Source organism: Cydia fagiglandana, chromosome 10, assembly GCF_963556715.1.
Source record: "Cydia fagiglandana chromosome 10, ilCydFagi1.1, whole genome shotgun sequence".
Lineage (NCBI taxonomy): Eukaryota > Metazoa > Arthropoda > Insecta > Lepidoptera > Tortricidae > Cydia > Cydia fagiglandana.
This window is the reverse complement of record NC_085941.1, coordinates 8,369,923-8,384,262: the sequence shown is the minus strand read 5'-3', so window position 1 is coordinate 8,384,262 and position 14,340 is coordinate 8,369,923. Positions and strand designations below refer to the sequence as shown.

The 14,340-nt window shown below is 37.9% G+C and overlaps 1 protein-coding gene across 2 annotated transcripts in view; it reads right to left on the bottom strand.

Annotated features, from left to right (window-relative positions):
* Positions 1 to 1,568: 1,568 nt before the first annotated feature.
* Positions 1,569 to 14,340, bottom strand: part of LOC134668086 (organic cation transporter protein-like) — a 69,743-nt gene continuing 56,971 nt past the window's right edge. For both annotated transcript variants that reach the window (XM_063525565.1, XM_063525567.1), the window contains exons 2-7: positions 10,548 to 10,708; positions 9,160 to 9,497; positions 6,946 to 7,266; positions 5,346 to 5,976; positions 2,995 to 3,116; positions 1,569 to 2,539 (exon numbers count right to left, since the gene is read on the bottom strand). In XM_063525565.1, the coding sequence (XP_063381635.1) occupies positions 2,473 to 2,539; positions 2,995 to 3,116; positions 5,346 to 5,976; positions 6,946 to 7,266; positions 9,160 to 9,497; positions 10,548 to 10,708 (1,640 nt within the window). In that variant the 3' untranslated portion in view covers positions 1,569 to 2,472. The remainder of the gene's footprint in view (positions 2,540 to 2,994; positions 3,117 to 5,345; positions 5,977 to 6,945; positions 7,267 to 9,159; positions 9,498 to 10,547; positions 10,709 to 14,340) is intronic.

The following is a 14,340-nucleotide window of genomic DNA, read 5'->3' as shown; positions in this document are numbered from 1 at the left end:
ATCGGCGTTACCCACTAACATGCTAGAGGGGCTATGAAAATTCATAAGTTTGATAAGTATAGTTACAGTAACCAGTCAGCAGCGGAATAAGTAGCGGTGAGGGGGTCAAAATTATACACACGCTCTTACCACTACAAAGTTGTATAGTTTTGCCATCTGACCCATTTAGAGACATCTGCTGCTGACAGTATTTCACGAGATGTGATTCAATCTTAATCTATATCGTCCGGTAACTGGCTAATGGCATAGGTAGGTATTTTAATGTTACATGATATGCGATTTCTACATTCCCCGAAAAAGGAGTATTGCCCTTTTGCTATATTCTGTCATAATCTCATATATATAAAATTATATGATAATATTATACAACTAACACTTACATTGTATTGTAGGCAATCAGAGACATCAAAGCTGTATGTTTGTATTTACTATCTTAACTCCAATAAAATAATGTCATCCTATATACAAGCCACTACCTAAGATTTTTACTTATATTTTGCAATTTAATTTATGAGGTTCTTAAACTACTTATTTAAATTACAATTCTAGCAGAATAAATATAATTAACTACAGGGTAACAAATATAAACAGGTACATCGATTCGTCTAATCGGCGTTGTAGCATTAATACGAATTATTTATATTGTCATTAAATTGACAAACAATACCTAATTCAATACTCACAAAAATCTTAGCTAATAATGTCTTAAAGTAATTTACTTATTCTTAATCAGTTTCATCACAGAAATAAACACGCAATTTGGAATATCAATATACAACTGGTTTGTTGTAGGTAGGTACATTTTAAAACAAAAAGGCTAAATAGGGTCTTTGCGCTACTTTCCGTCCAGGGTGCGTAGCGTCGTTTACGCTCCGTAGCGAACGAAATACAACAGTCTCTATTGCACTAATATGGAAGAGTGAGGGAGAGAGATGACTACGATTGTCATGTTGGCTAAGCAGGCCATAGTTTTCGTCCACTTGACGGAGTAGCGAACAATTATTTCATTTTAAATCGCAACTTGCGAAATTTTATTGTTACGTAGATAGATCTATTGTTTACACATTAAGGATTGCAATACCTACGTCCAAATTTGTGCGGCAAGGTAGGTTTAAATTCAAATTTCGTCAAGGGGGCGAAAACTAGAGCTGGATGGAAGCTAGCGCAATGACCCTATCAGGTGGACGGACACGATAAATTAACTTTATATTTATGTGTGACTGCCGCCATTCTGATCGGTTTGACTCAAACTTAAAATCCCAATTAATATAAATATATAAGGAGGTAACTATCAATAGGTACGAGTCTTTTTATTCCCGTAACATTTTATCATAAACACCCAATGGATAGTATGTAATACCGAATAGAGAAAAAAACATTTCATTTATTGACTGAAAGTCGTTAACACAAGTACCTACATTTTAATCAAAATCACAAATTAATCACTCCAAAACGGGCCCACTGATTAACAGTCCGCCGGACGGTATCGGCCTGTCAGTTAGGAATTTTGACAGTTCCGAACAACTGACAGGCCGATACCGTCCGGTGGACTGTTAATCAGTGGGCCCCTTAAAACACGAACATTTTGTTTAACGTCTATTATTTACTGTTGTCACTTTGACAGGAATTTACAAATGACCTTTTATATGCAACTACTATGACTATTTACATTATATATAAGCAATCATCACGTTAGTACTGGGCAATTTATCATCATCATCATTGCCCTGTCACATCAATAAGATGATGGTTTAAATTAGCAGGATAATATTTTGGTAAGAGATTTTATCTTAGGTGTCAAATTTTGTGATCACTTCATAACAAAGCTTGAAAACTAGGTTATACAACGTGTCTAATCGTGTGCGTTCAATCGTAAATAATTTCTCCGTTAATATTGTGGCGTTTGGAATGAGACTTTGTACATAGGTTAGAAATAAGTAGGTGCCCCAATCGACACGTCCCATTCATCTATGTCCAGGTCCAGAGGGTAGATACACGTTGTATAACCTGCGCACACACTTAATCAGAGTACCAACACAAGTATGACACAAATAAGTACCTAACAATCAAAATCTAGCTATTAGCGCCATCTGTGGTAACAAATTAGTTAATATTATGTTTTATCATATATTGCTTTGTTAACTCTATCGGCAATGATATAAAGTTATGGTACTAAACTAATTTAACCTTATTGACACTTATAGTATCTAAATACATTAAAGAATACTTATTATTTGATACATTTTGCAATATTTTCGTTCACATTATTTGAAACATCAAATACTTGCTTTTCTTACCTTGTACTAAATTCGATTTAACTCTCACTATTCATTTTAGTTTTGTCTTCACTGTCAAAAGTTATATTTTTAAAACAAAACACATTTAACACTAGTTTGCTTACTTTTCAGATTTTTGCATTACTTATAAGAGTATTCATAACTGTTTTATGTAAGTAGTCACTGGTGCAGGTAACTAGTGCCCTCTATCGTCTGTGACTGTGAAAGTGCCGTTGCGCGGCGCAGCGTTGTCGAACGACGGTCTGTGAACAATAGAATATACAAATAGTTTCACACTTCGTGACTTACAGTGTAGATGGCGCGAAGATGTTAATTTGTAAAAAAATTTATATTTATTTTGTTTATTTAAATTTATATGACTTCACTTCTTGGCTTCTTTTGGGAAACTAACACAGAGCTCAGACGGAAAAGGAGGACTATTTATGAGCCCATCAACGTGCACACTAGCGCCACTGCTAAATAATCGTGATTATTAAAATTTAACAAAAGATATTTGAAAAAGGGGGCCGCTACGTACTGTATTTTGCATTTAAGTACCTTTTGAATACATCAAACTAGTTTTTTTTGTTGCTGGATTCGTCAATCTATGCGTTCAAAGTTAAAACGGCCGTTTTTGTTTTGAGTTCATTACATAGCAGTCACCCTTAGTAGGTAAATTCCAAGAACCTTAGCTCGTTGAATATGATTAGTTGATTACTTTTTGTCCTTGGGTCGCTTTTCTTCTGTGCTGGAGGTGTCCGGGAGCAGCAGCACTATGCCACCACCGAATGCACTCAGCGCTGCGATCGTCACCATCGGCAGGTGCACATTCAGCGCTTTCTGAAATTACATTACAAAATAATATATTAAATATTTTAAGAACGGGTAACGGGAAAATTTTAAGTCGAAAAACGCTCGACATGTTTCACTCCGTACCGAGGAGTGTCATCAGGAGCTTGCGTTGACGGTGACGCAGACTGCAGGCCGCAGCCCGCCGCGCCCGATGACTCGGGTTTTTCGACTTAAAATACGTGAGTGACCCGTTATTAATATAATTAATGTCTGTGTCTCACGGAAGTTGACAGAGACATTAAATATATTAATAACGGGTTAGGAAAATAACATAGTACAAAAATACTAAACAACTAATTTCATACTAGTTCTGTTATTCTATGGCGCTTTTACATCAAGATCAAGAGTATCAAGACGCATAATTCGGCACCTTATACATAGAAATTTACCAAAACGATTGACCTGTCTGTGTGGCGACTCAATCAAATGGACATACATATAAAAAAAACTATTACATTTAAAAAATACTTTGCTCTTTTTTTAATTTCTATACTGGAGTCAGTTATGTAACGCTGCCATACATGACCCAAAAATTTTTTATTAAGCTATGAGCTTCATCACATCTGATATTTGAGTAATTCTAAGCATTTCTAGCCTGAAGTGGGGGGGAGGGTGGGGTACAAAGACGGCCGCCATCCGTCATCTTTAAAAAAAATCTACTCTGATCCTGGTGGGTACTAGGGCAAGTTTGGTATCATTTTCGTATAAACCAAAGACGTAGAATTCATTGCTGATATTTGTTTTTTCAATTTCATAGTAATTTTACAAGAAAAACGTAAAAAGGTGAAAAATTTGGTTGGAGATTTTTGCTACGCGGAGCCGAAACTACAAAAGATAGAAAGTTGAAATTTGCACACTAGATTACATTTATAAAGTGTACAAGAGATAAGAAGCGATTTTGAGAAATTCAACCCCTAAGGGGGTTAAAAAGGGGATGAAAGTTTGTATGGGGTTCAAGTTTTATTTTAAGCTAGGAATTTGAAACTTCGTAAAACGATATATTATTAAAATACAAGAAAACTAATTTCAGCGTTTTTGAAAATTCATCCCCTAAGGTGGTGAAAAAGGAGTTGTAAGTTTGTATGGATATCAAAAAAATTTTCGAACGCGGGACTTGAATCTTTGTATTTGGGGATATTATTAAAAGACAGGAAAAGTAATTTCAGCGTTTTGTAAAATTCATCCCCTAACAGGGTTAAAAAGGGGTTGAAAGTTTGAGTCCATTACAAATCCGAGTAGACACACATTTCTTATTGGCTCCCAGGCTTGAAATGCTTAGAATTACTCAAGGAACATATGTGATGAAGCTCATAGCTTAATAAAAAATTTTTGGGTCAACTTTATAACTGCTTCCGCTACTAGGGGTTATTTTATTACCTATACCTACACTGTGTGACATTCATCAATTAGCAAAACCTCACTTGCTCAGTTTTGTAATAACTATCCGTATCTACCTCTTACTTTTGTTTTTATTCTATCGGCAGGTACATGTGATAGTTGTGACACACTGAAATGTAAACTAAAATGTTAAATGTATAAAGCAGTTGTTTTTGTGTAAGGTCTTTTAAAACCAGTGATACAAAATTACGAACCCACGGACGAACAGACAAACAGAAAGACAAACTTCAATAGATTCGCATCCGTACTTGCGGGAACGTAAAAGTAATAGTATAATTATGCTTCACATAATATATTATGTTATAATTTAAAACAATGACAATATCACTGACAGTGAAGTAATTTGAACGAAACGAAGAAATGACAATATTGTACACACAAAACGTTAAATTCTACATTTACCCAACCAACCCATTAACCTAAAATAATAAACTAAGCATTTACATAAAGTCTAATTGTCCAGCATACAATTAGACAGTAAGTAAATGTATATTTATTTGCATGCGCTTTACTTTGCAACCACTGTAATTAGGTTAGTTTATTGAGCGCTATTGCAGTAGGGTGAAAGGTCATTAAAATTCCCTAAGTGGTATGTATAAATGAATATAAATACATTTAGAGAACGAGGAGATCATATTCAGGGTTTAGCAATCCAACAATCAACGTACAATCTACACGTAAATGTAGGTATATAAGATTAGATTACACTCATACCAGCAGGTCAGTAATAGGTACCTCATTATTGTTTTTAAACACAAAATACCTCGACGTGTAAATAAGACGTAACTTTTAATACATGTTATTAATTACTAGGCTTACCAGTTTCCATAAATATGGAATGCAGATCAGCGCTACACCCGCAGCAATCTGGCTAACTCCCACCCCCAAGTTTCTTATCACAGTAGGATACAACTCGGCGGTGAATATCGGCATCATCATGTTGGTCGCGCCAATCGCAAACTTCCCTAGCATGAGGCAAAGTATGACGACCCATTTCTCATCCGAGGACATCAAGCACAACTCGCTAGCTACACACGCGAGGCCACACACGAGCATGGTAATGAATATAGGAGCTCGTCGTCCTGCCTTCAACAGAATAGGTATGCTCATAGCTATAGCAGGGATTTCTACGACAGCCAGTATAATAGACGTCATATGTAGATCACCCAACTGGAAGTTGCCAATATTCAGCAGCAGACCGTAATAGGCAATGGTCATTGAGAACCACGATAGGAACAGGCATATCGTTCTTTTTAGTAGGTACCCTTGAAACAGCATAAGCACACTTGGCTCTTCCTCGGGGTTCTCTGCTCTGTGTATAATCAATAATTTGTCTAGATCAGCTGGTAATTCTTTTTTATTGAATTTTGCTGCTTTCTGAAGAATTGCTTTGGCTTCCTGAGTGCGGCCCATGCTCAATAACCATCTTGGTGATTCTGGTAAGACAAACCTGTAATATTCAAACAAGTTAATTAACTTAGTCTACATTTCCATGCATAACGGTTATGGTAAGTAAATAATACATAAATAACGACAATAGCTACATAAATAAACTTGACATAGTTTAATGGCACAAAACGTATCTAGATATTTATTTTAATTAATTTGTGATTCAGACAAGAAGGCCCCATGTTACAAATATAGACTAACATACATTTATTATAAAGCAAAATCATAGACATTTTAATAGTCACACAAACCTGAACGGCCCCATAAAAACGAATTGAGAACTGCCTCCTGAAATATTGATGATTGAAACTAATTGCATGTGCTCCATTATGAATTAAGAATTCATTCATAAAAATCATAAAGTAGGTATTCAATTTTGCGGTACCTAATATTCATCACAGCCACGTAACCAGTAAATAAATTAGTCCACTTACCACAAAATCATCAACAAGCACCGCAGCAGAGATAACGAGTGCTGCAAGGTCCTCCAGTTCGGCAGTAAGTAGGAGAGCAGCGTCACGATAATATACGCCAAAAGCAGAGGGAAGAAGTTACAGACGCCCGCGATGGTCACCTATTTCCCGCCGACCAGCTCCACTGAGAGCACGAAGGCGGCGTACACGACTGACACGGATACCCGGGCCATGACGAGTCGGACTTATAAGTAAGCCACGTAACCAATAAGTAAATAAATTAATCCACTTACCACAAAATCATTAACAAGCATCCTGGCAGAGATAACGAGAGCTGCAAGGCCCTCCAGTTCGGCAGTATGTAGGAGAGCAGCGTCACGATAATATACGCCAACGGCAGAGGGAAGAAGTTACATCAGACGCCCGCGATGGTCACCCATTTCCCGCCGACCAGCTTCACTGAGAGAACAAAGGCGGCGTACACGACTGACACGGACACCAGGCCCATGATGAGTCGGACTAAGCCACGTAACCAGTAAATAAATTAGTCCACTTACCACAAAATCATCAACAAGCACCCCGGCAGAGATAATGAGAGCTGCAAGGTCCTCCAGTTCGGCAGTATGTAGGAGAGCAGCGTCACGATAATATACGCCAACGGCAGAGGGAAGAAGTTACAGACGCCCGCGATGGTCACCCACTTCCCGCCAACCAGCTCCACTGAGAGCACGAAGGCGGCGTACACGACTGACACGGACACCAGGCCCATGATGAGTCGGACTATCACGTATTGGAGGTACGAGCGGACAAGGAGGGACAGGATAGCGAGAATGCTTTGCGCCACCATCATGCCCATCAGGATACGCTTGCGCCCGAATCTGGAATAGGAAAACGTATAGGGTACTTTCCTACTAATCCTAGACCAAGAAACGTCTGTAGCAATTTTGATAGCCCACGCAGTGCAAGTGTTATTTATACGTCATAATTTCATAGAAGGTTGACGTTTAAAATGACACCTGTACTGTGTGGGCTATCAAATTCGCTGCAGACTTTTCTTTCTCTAACCTTAGTCAAGTCAGCCGGCCTAGCCAAGGTTACAATCGCTATCGCTTCGACAACGAAAACCATTATGTCTCTCTATCACTCTTCCGTATTAGCGCGACAGTGACAGTTGCGTTTCGATCGCTACGGAGCGTAAGCGATTGGCATCTTGGCTACGCGGCCTGTTTCTTTTTTATTAGAACTGTCGAAACGATTTGCCATTACGGAATTTATAAGAAAACTGCACAAGTGCCGTCACGGTCAAGTCACCTGATTTATTTACTTCTCTCCGATTTATTGTACCTATAGAAATTGTATCGAAAAATAACTGCTATCTATACTTTTCTAATAGGTAGGTACCTAATTATCTGGTGTTTTTTTATTTAGTGCATGGTGTGAAATAACTTTTATTTTAAATAGGTACAGGAAACATCTTTATTGAAATGTTTTGAACAGTAAAATGTGTACCAAAATCTCAAGTTATTTGTTGTTTGGATACCTTTTATGGTGGTCTTTACCTAAATAAACGGCTAACGTAGCTAACGTATTTTCCTCTACTCTGAGGGCTTACCGCGAACCACGGTCGACGTGTTGCCTCCCTGTCACACTTACGTACGAATTTACAAATGCGACAGAGAGGCAACACGTCGAACGTGGTTAGCGGTAGGCCCTCTGGAAATACGAGTATGTTACATAGGCTATCAACTTAAAAGGAGTTACTCTAATTTCTGTGTTTATCCAAACAATTTCAGCTTCAACTTTTGGACGTTTAACTAAATAACAGTTTGACTTTAAAAATTGCATTTCAATATTTATCATTTTAAATTTACTCGTACATATATATATATGTGACGTTCCATGGAAAAAGGTACCTTATGGCGGCTGGCGCTTACGTCGCATAGCGCCGCAACAATATTGGAGCGGTGTTAATAATAGCGTAAGCGCCAACCACCATAAGGTACCTTTACCCGTGGGACGTCACATATATGTACGAGTAAATTTAAAATGATAAATATTGAAATGCAATTTTTAAAGTCAAACTGTTATTTAGTTAAACGTCCAAAAGTATGACATAAGATATATACTCGTACATATATATATATATATATATTACACATAGACGATCAAGCAAATCTTGTGAGTAGAAAAAAATTCTATGAGACGATACCCCTTCGCGTTAACATTTTTAAAATTTGCCACCTTTTTCTACTGACAAGATCTGCTTGACCAACTTTATATTACAAATAGTTATTTGCACAAAAATTATTTCTAAACTGAAATATAGGGGTTAGTATGCCTAATATGTAATGTAAATGGGTACTGCTAGCAATGCACTTTCAGTTTCTTTGTTGCCTTGTAAACCCTAGGTAATACGGTTCATATTAAATATACTTATTAAGAACGGCGGGTCACTCACACTCCTCGGCACACATGAATCATGAACGGAATGGAGTGAAACATGTCGAGCGTTTTTCGACTTAAAAACGTGAGTGACCCGTTCTTATTATATCTCACGGAAGTTATGTTATTAAAATACGGTTCACATGCCTATAAATAGATTAAATGACATGAGCATGTGTGTATGTACAACAACATTACTAAAAAATCCATGAGAATTGTTTACGAACTTGAAACGAATATTACAATAAGCAGTTAAACAGTAATCAACCCATTAATTTAACAACAATAAGCCAATAAATAAATAAAAAAGCCAATCTAATATAACATACCTGTCAGAAATCCACCCGCCCACCACTCCTCCAATACCCACACCGACTAAAAACACAACTTCAGCCAAACTAGTCAATCCAGCTCTGTCGCAAACCAAGTTCCACTCCGATATGATGGTGTCTCCCACCTCCGACCGATCGAAGTCCCATTCCTGGCATTTTTGAAATGTATCCAGCAATGGTGCAGTGCCATTCAGTATGCTTTGTACAGTGACGTCCGCAGGAATGTCTCGAACTTGGCAATAGTTATTATTGGGCTGACTGTAGTTGATCCAGTTTTTTATCGGTAGTCCTGTAAAGTTGTCAGGCATCCGACACCAGTATTTCGTTTCTCTTGCCTGAAAAATAATACAAAATGTGAAATTACTAGGATGTCCCCTATGCACATGCTATTACGAGTCGTTACCGTAAAGTGATCAGTCAGAATATCATTAGAGTTAGACCAAGAAAAGTCTGCAGCGATTATGATAGCACACGCATTGCAAGTGTTATTTATACGTGCCAATTGCATACAAGTTTGTCGTTTAAAATTACACTTGCACTGCGTGGGCAATCAAAATCTCTGCAGACTTTTTTTACTCTAACTCTACGTTACAGGATTCATTACACAAATACTTTAGGCCCAATATGGGACCGGCAAAAAAACTCGGCGGGACACATCCTTTCAAAACATTATTCCATCTTATAATGGCTCATAATTAACATGCATTACGAGTAAATAAGAAAAATACAACAGAAAAAATAAACAGCAAGAGCTTAAGGCTTGGTATATAGGGCTTGTAATTATTGTGGATATTATATTCAAACGTCGTCAAAATATGCGTCTTGTTGTTTATCATGTCGGTAAAAAATAATAACAATAAACTTAAAACAAATCATAAGTAGGTATAAAAAATATATATTATTAATTTATTATATACATTCATCTTTCATAAACGTTACTTCGTGCAAAAAAACACTAAAGCATTTCAAAACAAAGCTTCTATTATGAAAACTTGTGAATAAGTATAACGCACGTGTTTTAGGGCATACATTGAGTGTTGTTATTATTACAATATTTCAATAAGTATACAAATGTTAATTTGTAGCCACTCAAAAGAATCTTGAACAATAAGCGACACGTGAGAAATCTTCATGATCAATTAGTTTAATAAAAAACCCTAGAATTTTCCATAATTATGCTTGAATACCCTAATTAAACTTTAACACTCATAATATTTAGGCACGGAAAAAATCTGCTATTTGAATAAACAGTTTATTTACGAATTACATTTTATAGACCGAACCGCTTAAATGAGTCCTCGCCTGCGCGGTACGGGGGCGACGGGGTAGGACGACTAAGGGTGGCGGGGCCGCCACTCTTAGTCGTGACAGAAGTAGGTAATTACCGTGAACGTCGGCAGGTATATGTGGAATGTGCAGGGGAATGAGAACAGCGAGAGCAGGAACGTCATCATCAGCTGCCAGCGGCCGTAGTTGCCGATGGCCTGGGAGACTACATCGGTCTCCTCCACGCTTTTCTCCTTGCTCGCTGTCCCGGTCGGGATTACTGGAATATAAAAAATAAATAAATATGAGCGCATAAAATACATCTATAGTCCGTTTTTTTTAGCATTAGAAAGAACTTGCAAGAAGATAAGCGATCTTGGCATGTCTTTTAATTGAAAAACGCTTTTTAAAAATCAATAACTATTACTTATGAAAGCAGAAGAATATAAATGATCGTATTAAATTCATAATTGTAACATATTTGCCGTAACTTATTTTTAAAATGTGTTTTTCAATTAAAAGACACATCAAGATTGTTTACCTTTTTTCTAATGCTAAAAAAAACGAGGTATAGGATCAAAAACAATATTAGTAACCTACTCGTCAATTTCATTATAATCACAGAAAGACCATGAAAATGAAGGGCAAAGAAAAAAATCGTGGTTTGTCTCCCGATTTATAATAATTGAACACTGAGTACTTTGAGAACATCCTTAGACTACGCAAACCGCTTAGCGTTGCTTGTTAGTCTCCATAGGCTACGGTGGGCAAAATCGAGAAAAAACTGTCCAAAAATTGAATTTAGCAAGGAGGAAGTACCAGGGCCTCATGAGTTACGAGAAGGTGTCGTTAACCAACCCCCCCGGGGCGCGTACGGTTCGAGTATTATAGTATCGCGGCTGCTCGCGTATCTTAGCTGTATAAGTATACATTTGGATAGTCCGAATCGTGTCCCAGCGAATAACAGGGCTAAAAGTTTCATGATAATCGATCCCGTGCTCTTGACTGGATCCTCTGACGACTAGTCAAGCTTTAAGGCAATTGTTGCTGAGGGCCTCTCTATTTTCGACATTCTTGAATTCTTTTCCACCATGTGTAACTCTTTAACAACATGACCAGCCGTTTTAATTTCAGCAAGACATTTGGGTGAAAGAGCAGCAAGAAAAGAAAACTGGCTACTTCGGATTTTTGTTTTAGGAATTATACTATTCTGAACTTTGTGAAATCATCTTTGAATACAACGACGTATCTTTTTCCGCCAAGTGATAGTTCTGACATAGGTCCACAAACGTCAGCGTTAATTTGATCGCCAGGTATTAGGCTTCGTCACTTCCGCAACAATAAATTGCTTAGCAAAGTCGCGGCGTAGGTTCTAGGTTCAATACTAAGGGAATGTAGCCGTTAGTAATTATTGGTGAGCAATTCGCTGCAGCTAACTCGTAGTTGGTAGGATGTCGCCAATATTTTAGTTGAGACCTAGGAAACACGGACGTCGCTATCAGTATCCACGAGAAACTGTATCTTCGTTGTATGGTCTGTAACAAATAAGCGACCGGGGCTAGGGCAAACGGCGGTCACCATTATCGAGTGCCCCTTTCGTTTCCCGCCTGGTAATCGCAAGGTTTTACGCATCTGGTTGCCTTCTCACCGAACTTCGCATGGTACCAGCACTCGGCAGAAATTGTGGTAATTTGACTGTGACCTCTGTGAGCTGGAGCGTTTGCGGGACTTGCTAGACGCACGAGCACGAGATCTTGATCGCGACGGCCTGTCACTATTGAGCTGACTTTAGTGCTTTCATGTCCTTAGTCAACTCACTCACTTGACGTATGAGGATAGCCATTTGAGGACCAGGCGCTGATGCTGCGGCTACTTGAGGAGTTGCTACGTCGTGAACACGGTCAGCCAACTCAGCTAGCTCTTCAAATGGGGTCATTGGGCTTCGATGCGACAAATTGCATGTTGCTTGGCAGGCGAGACGACCATATAGATAATATAGGAACTCATCGGGTATTTTCGGCCCTGCCAAATGACGTAGGTGGCAGAGTAAACTGGGAAGGTTTTCTATCACTCAACTTTTCCTGACTAAGTAGCTGCTTTACTTTCTTCTTCCGGGACACCGACTCTTTTAATGAGTTAATCTTTATTTTTTTTATATTTGTCAGTAGGTGGTGGCGAGACAATTATATCCTCCACCTCGGCAGCATATTGGGAATCGAGCTGCGCGACGATGTAATTGTATTTGGTTGCGTCCGCAGTAATATTGGAAACAGTAAATTGAGATTCCATTTGAGTGATCCATACTGCAGGTTTATCCGGCCAAAACACAGGCACTTTTACGTCGATACGGTAAATTTCCGTGGGATTGCGCCCTCTTGAGTACCTGTTCTTGGTTTGCTCGGCCCAGGCATCTCCGTGTCTACAAATTCATCATTCTCGTTCTCGTTATCGCTCATTGTAGTTACTAGTAAAGAATTGTAGCTGTGGGAGGTAAAGCTGTGCTAGGCGTGGTAGAGTTAGACCAAGAAAAGTCTGCGGCGATTTGGATAGCCCACGCAGTGCAAGTGTTATTTTAAACGTCAAACTTCTATGAAATTAACACTTTTAAATAACATTTGCACTGCGCGGGTTCTCAAGATCGCCGCAGACTTTTCTTGGTCTAACGACGGGTGCGGATGTAGGGGCAAAGAATAAGCACCAAGCGTTCGTTTATACACACACCAATTTATTGTCCAATAGAAGGAGCGACAGCGAAAGCCAAATAATTATTAAAGAATACAAATTTGACGGGAAAAAGCAACATGACAGCACGATAACAACGTTCATCTTCAGGTATATTTACGTTACTCTATGGTCTTAAGGGCTCACTGCGCCTGAAGGCGGGCGAAATACATCGCTGTCAGCGCTGTATGGTGGCGGCCCTACATTAAAGTAGGGATGATTTTTTTTCGCTTCCACCCTATAGTGTGGGGTGTCGTTGGATAGGTCTTTTAAAATGAATAGGGGTCTTAAGAAACCATTTTTTCATCAACTTAAAATTTTCGGAAATAATCGATCTGAAAGAAAAAAGTTGTTTTACCCTTTAGTTCCCCTAACTTTTGAACCATGGTTCCAAAAAATATGAAAAAAAAATCGTGAAAACATAGCTTAGTAAAGATTTTCAAGGAAAAATATAGCGAACCTAATCGGTAGAGCTGTTTTTGAGTTTTGGCAAATAGTCTATTTTGACAGACGGGTAAATACGGAACGCTACACTGAGCATGGCCCGATATGCTCATGGCCTGTTTTTTTATACATATTTTATCAGCAGGTCGCTTAGCTTGCTTACTCTAAACATTTTTTTTTTATTTATGATGAAAATTACAAAATAAACACGTTTTCTTAAATCGTCTATTTTTTATCTTTTATTTAACTTTAAGAGGCTGTAGCTCCTAAAGTATTGATTGTAGAGTAAAAATAAATACATATAACCAATTTTGGAGTAAATTTTATGTTAAGACTTTTGTCCGAAATAAACATAATGCTTTATTCGTACACATATTCGAGATATGACCAAAAATATGAAAAAGGTACCTTCACAGCAGTAAAAAAGGGATGTTTTTTTTGACATTTGTATTTATTATTGCTATTTTCTTCTTCTTTCCTTGATGTGGTTATGTGTTTTTAATTTAGTGTTAGTGTTTTGTAGTTGAGTGTTTATAGTGTTAGTTGTATATTTTGTAGTTCTATTGTGATTTTGTTTGACATGTGTTATTTTGACATTAAAGAAATTAAAGAAAATGATGGCCAGTTTCAACTTTCGAAAATAATAATAAACCAAACCAAACAAACCGTAAAGTAAATTAATACAAATATCAGGTACACCGTTTTGTCTCTTTAAAACATGATATCCTTGCGAAATGTGATCAAATT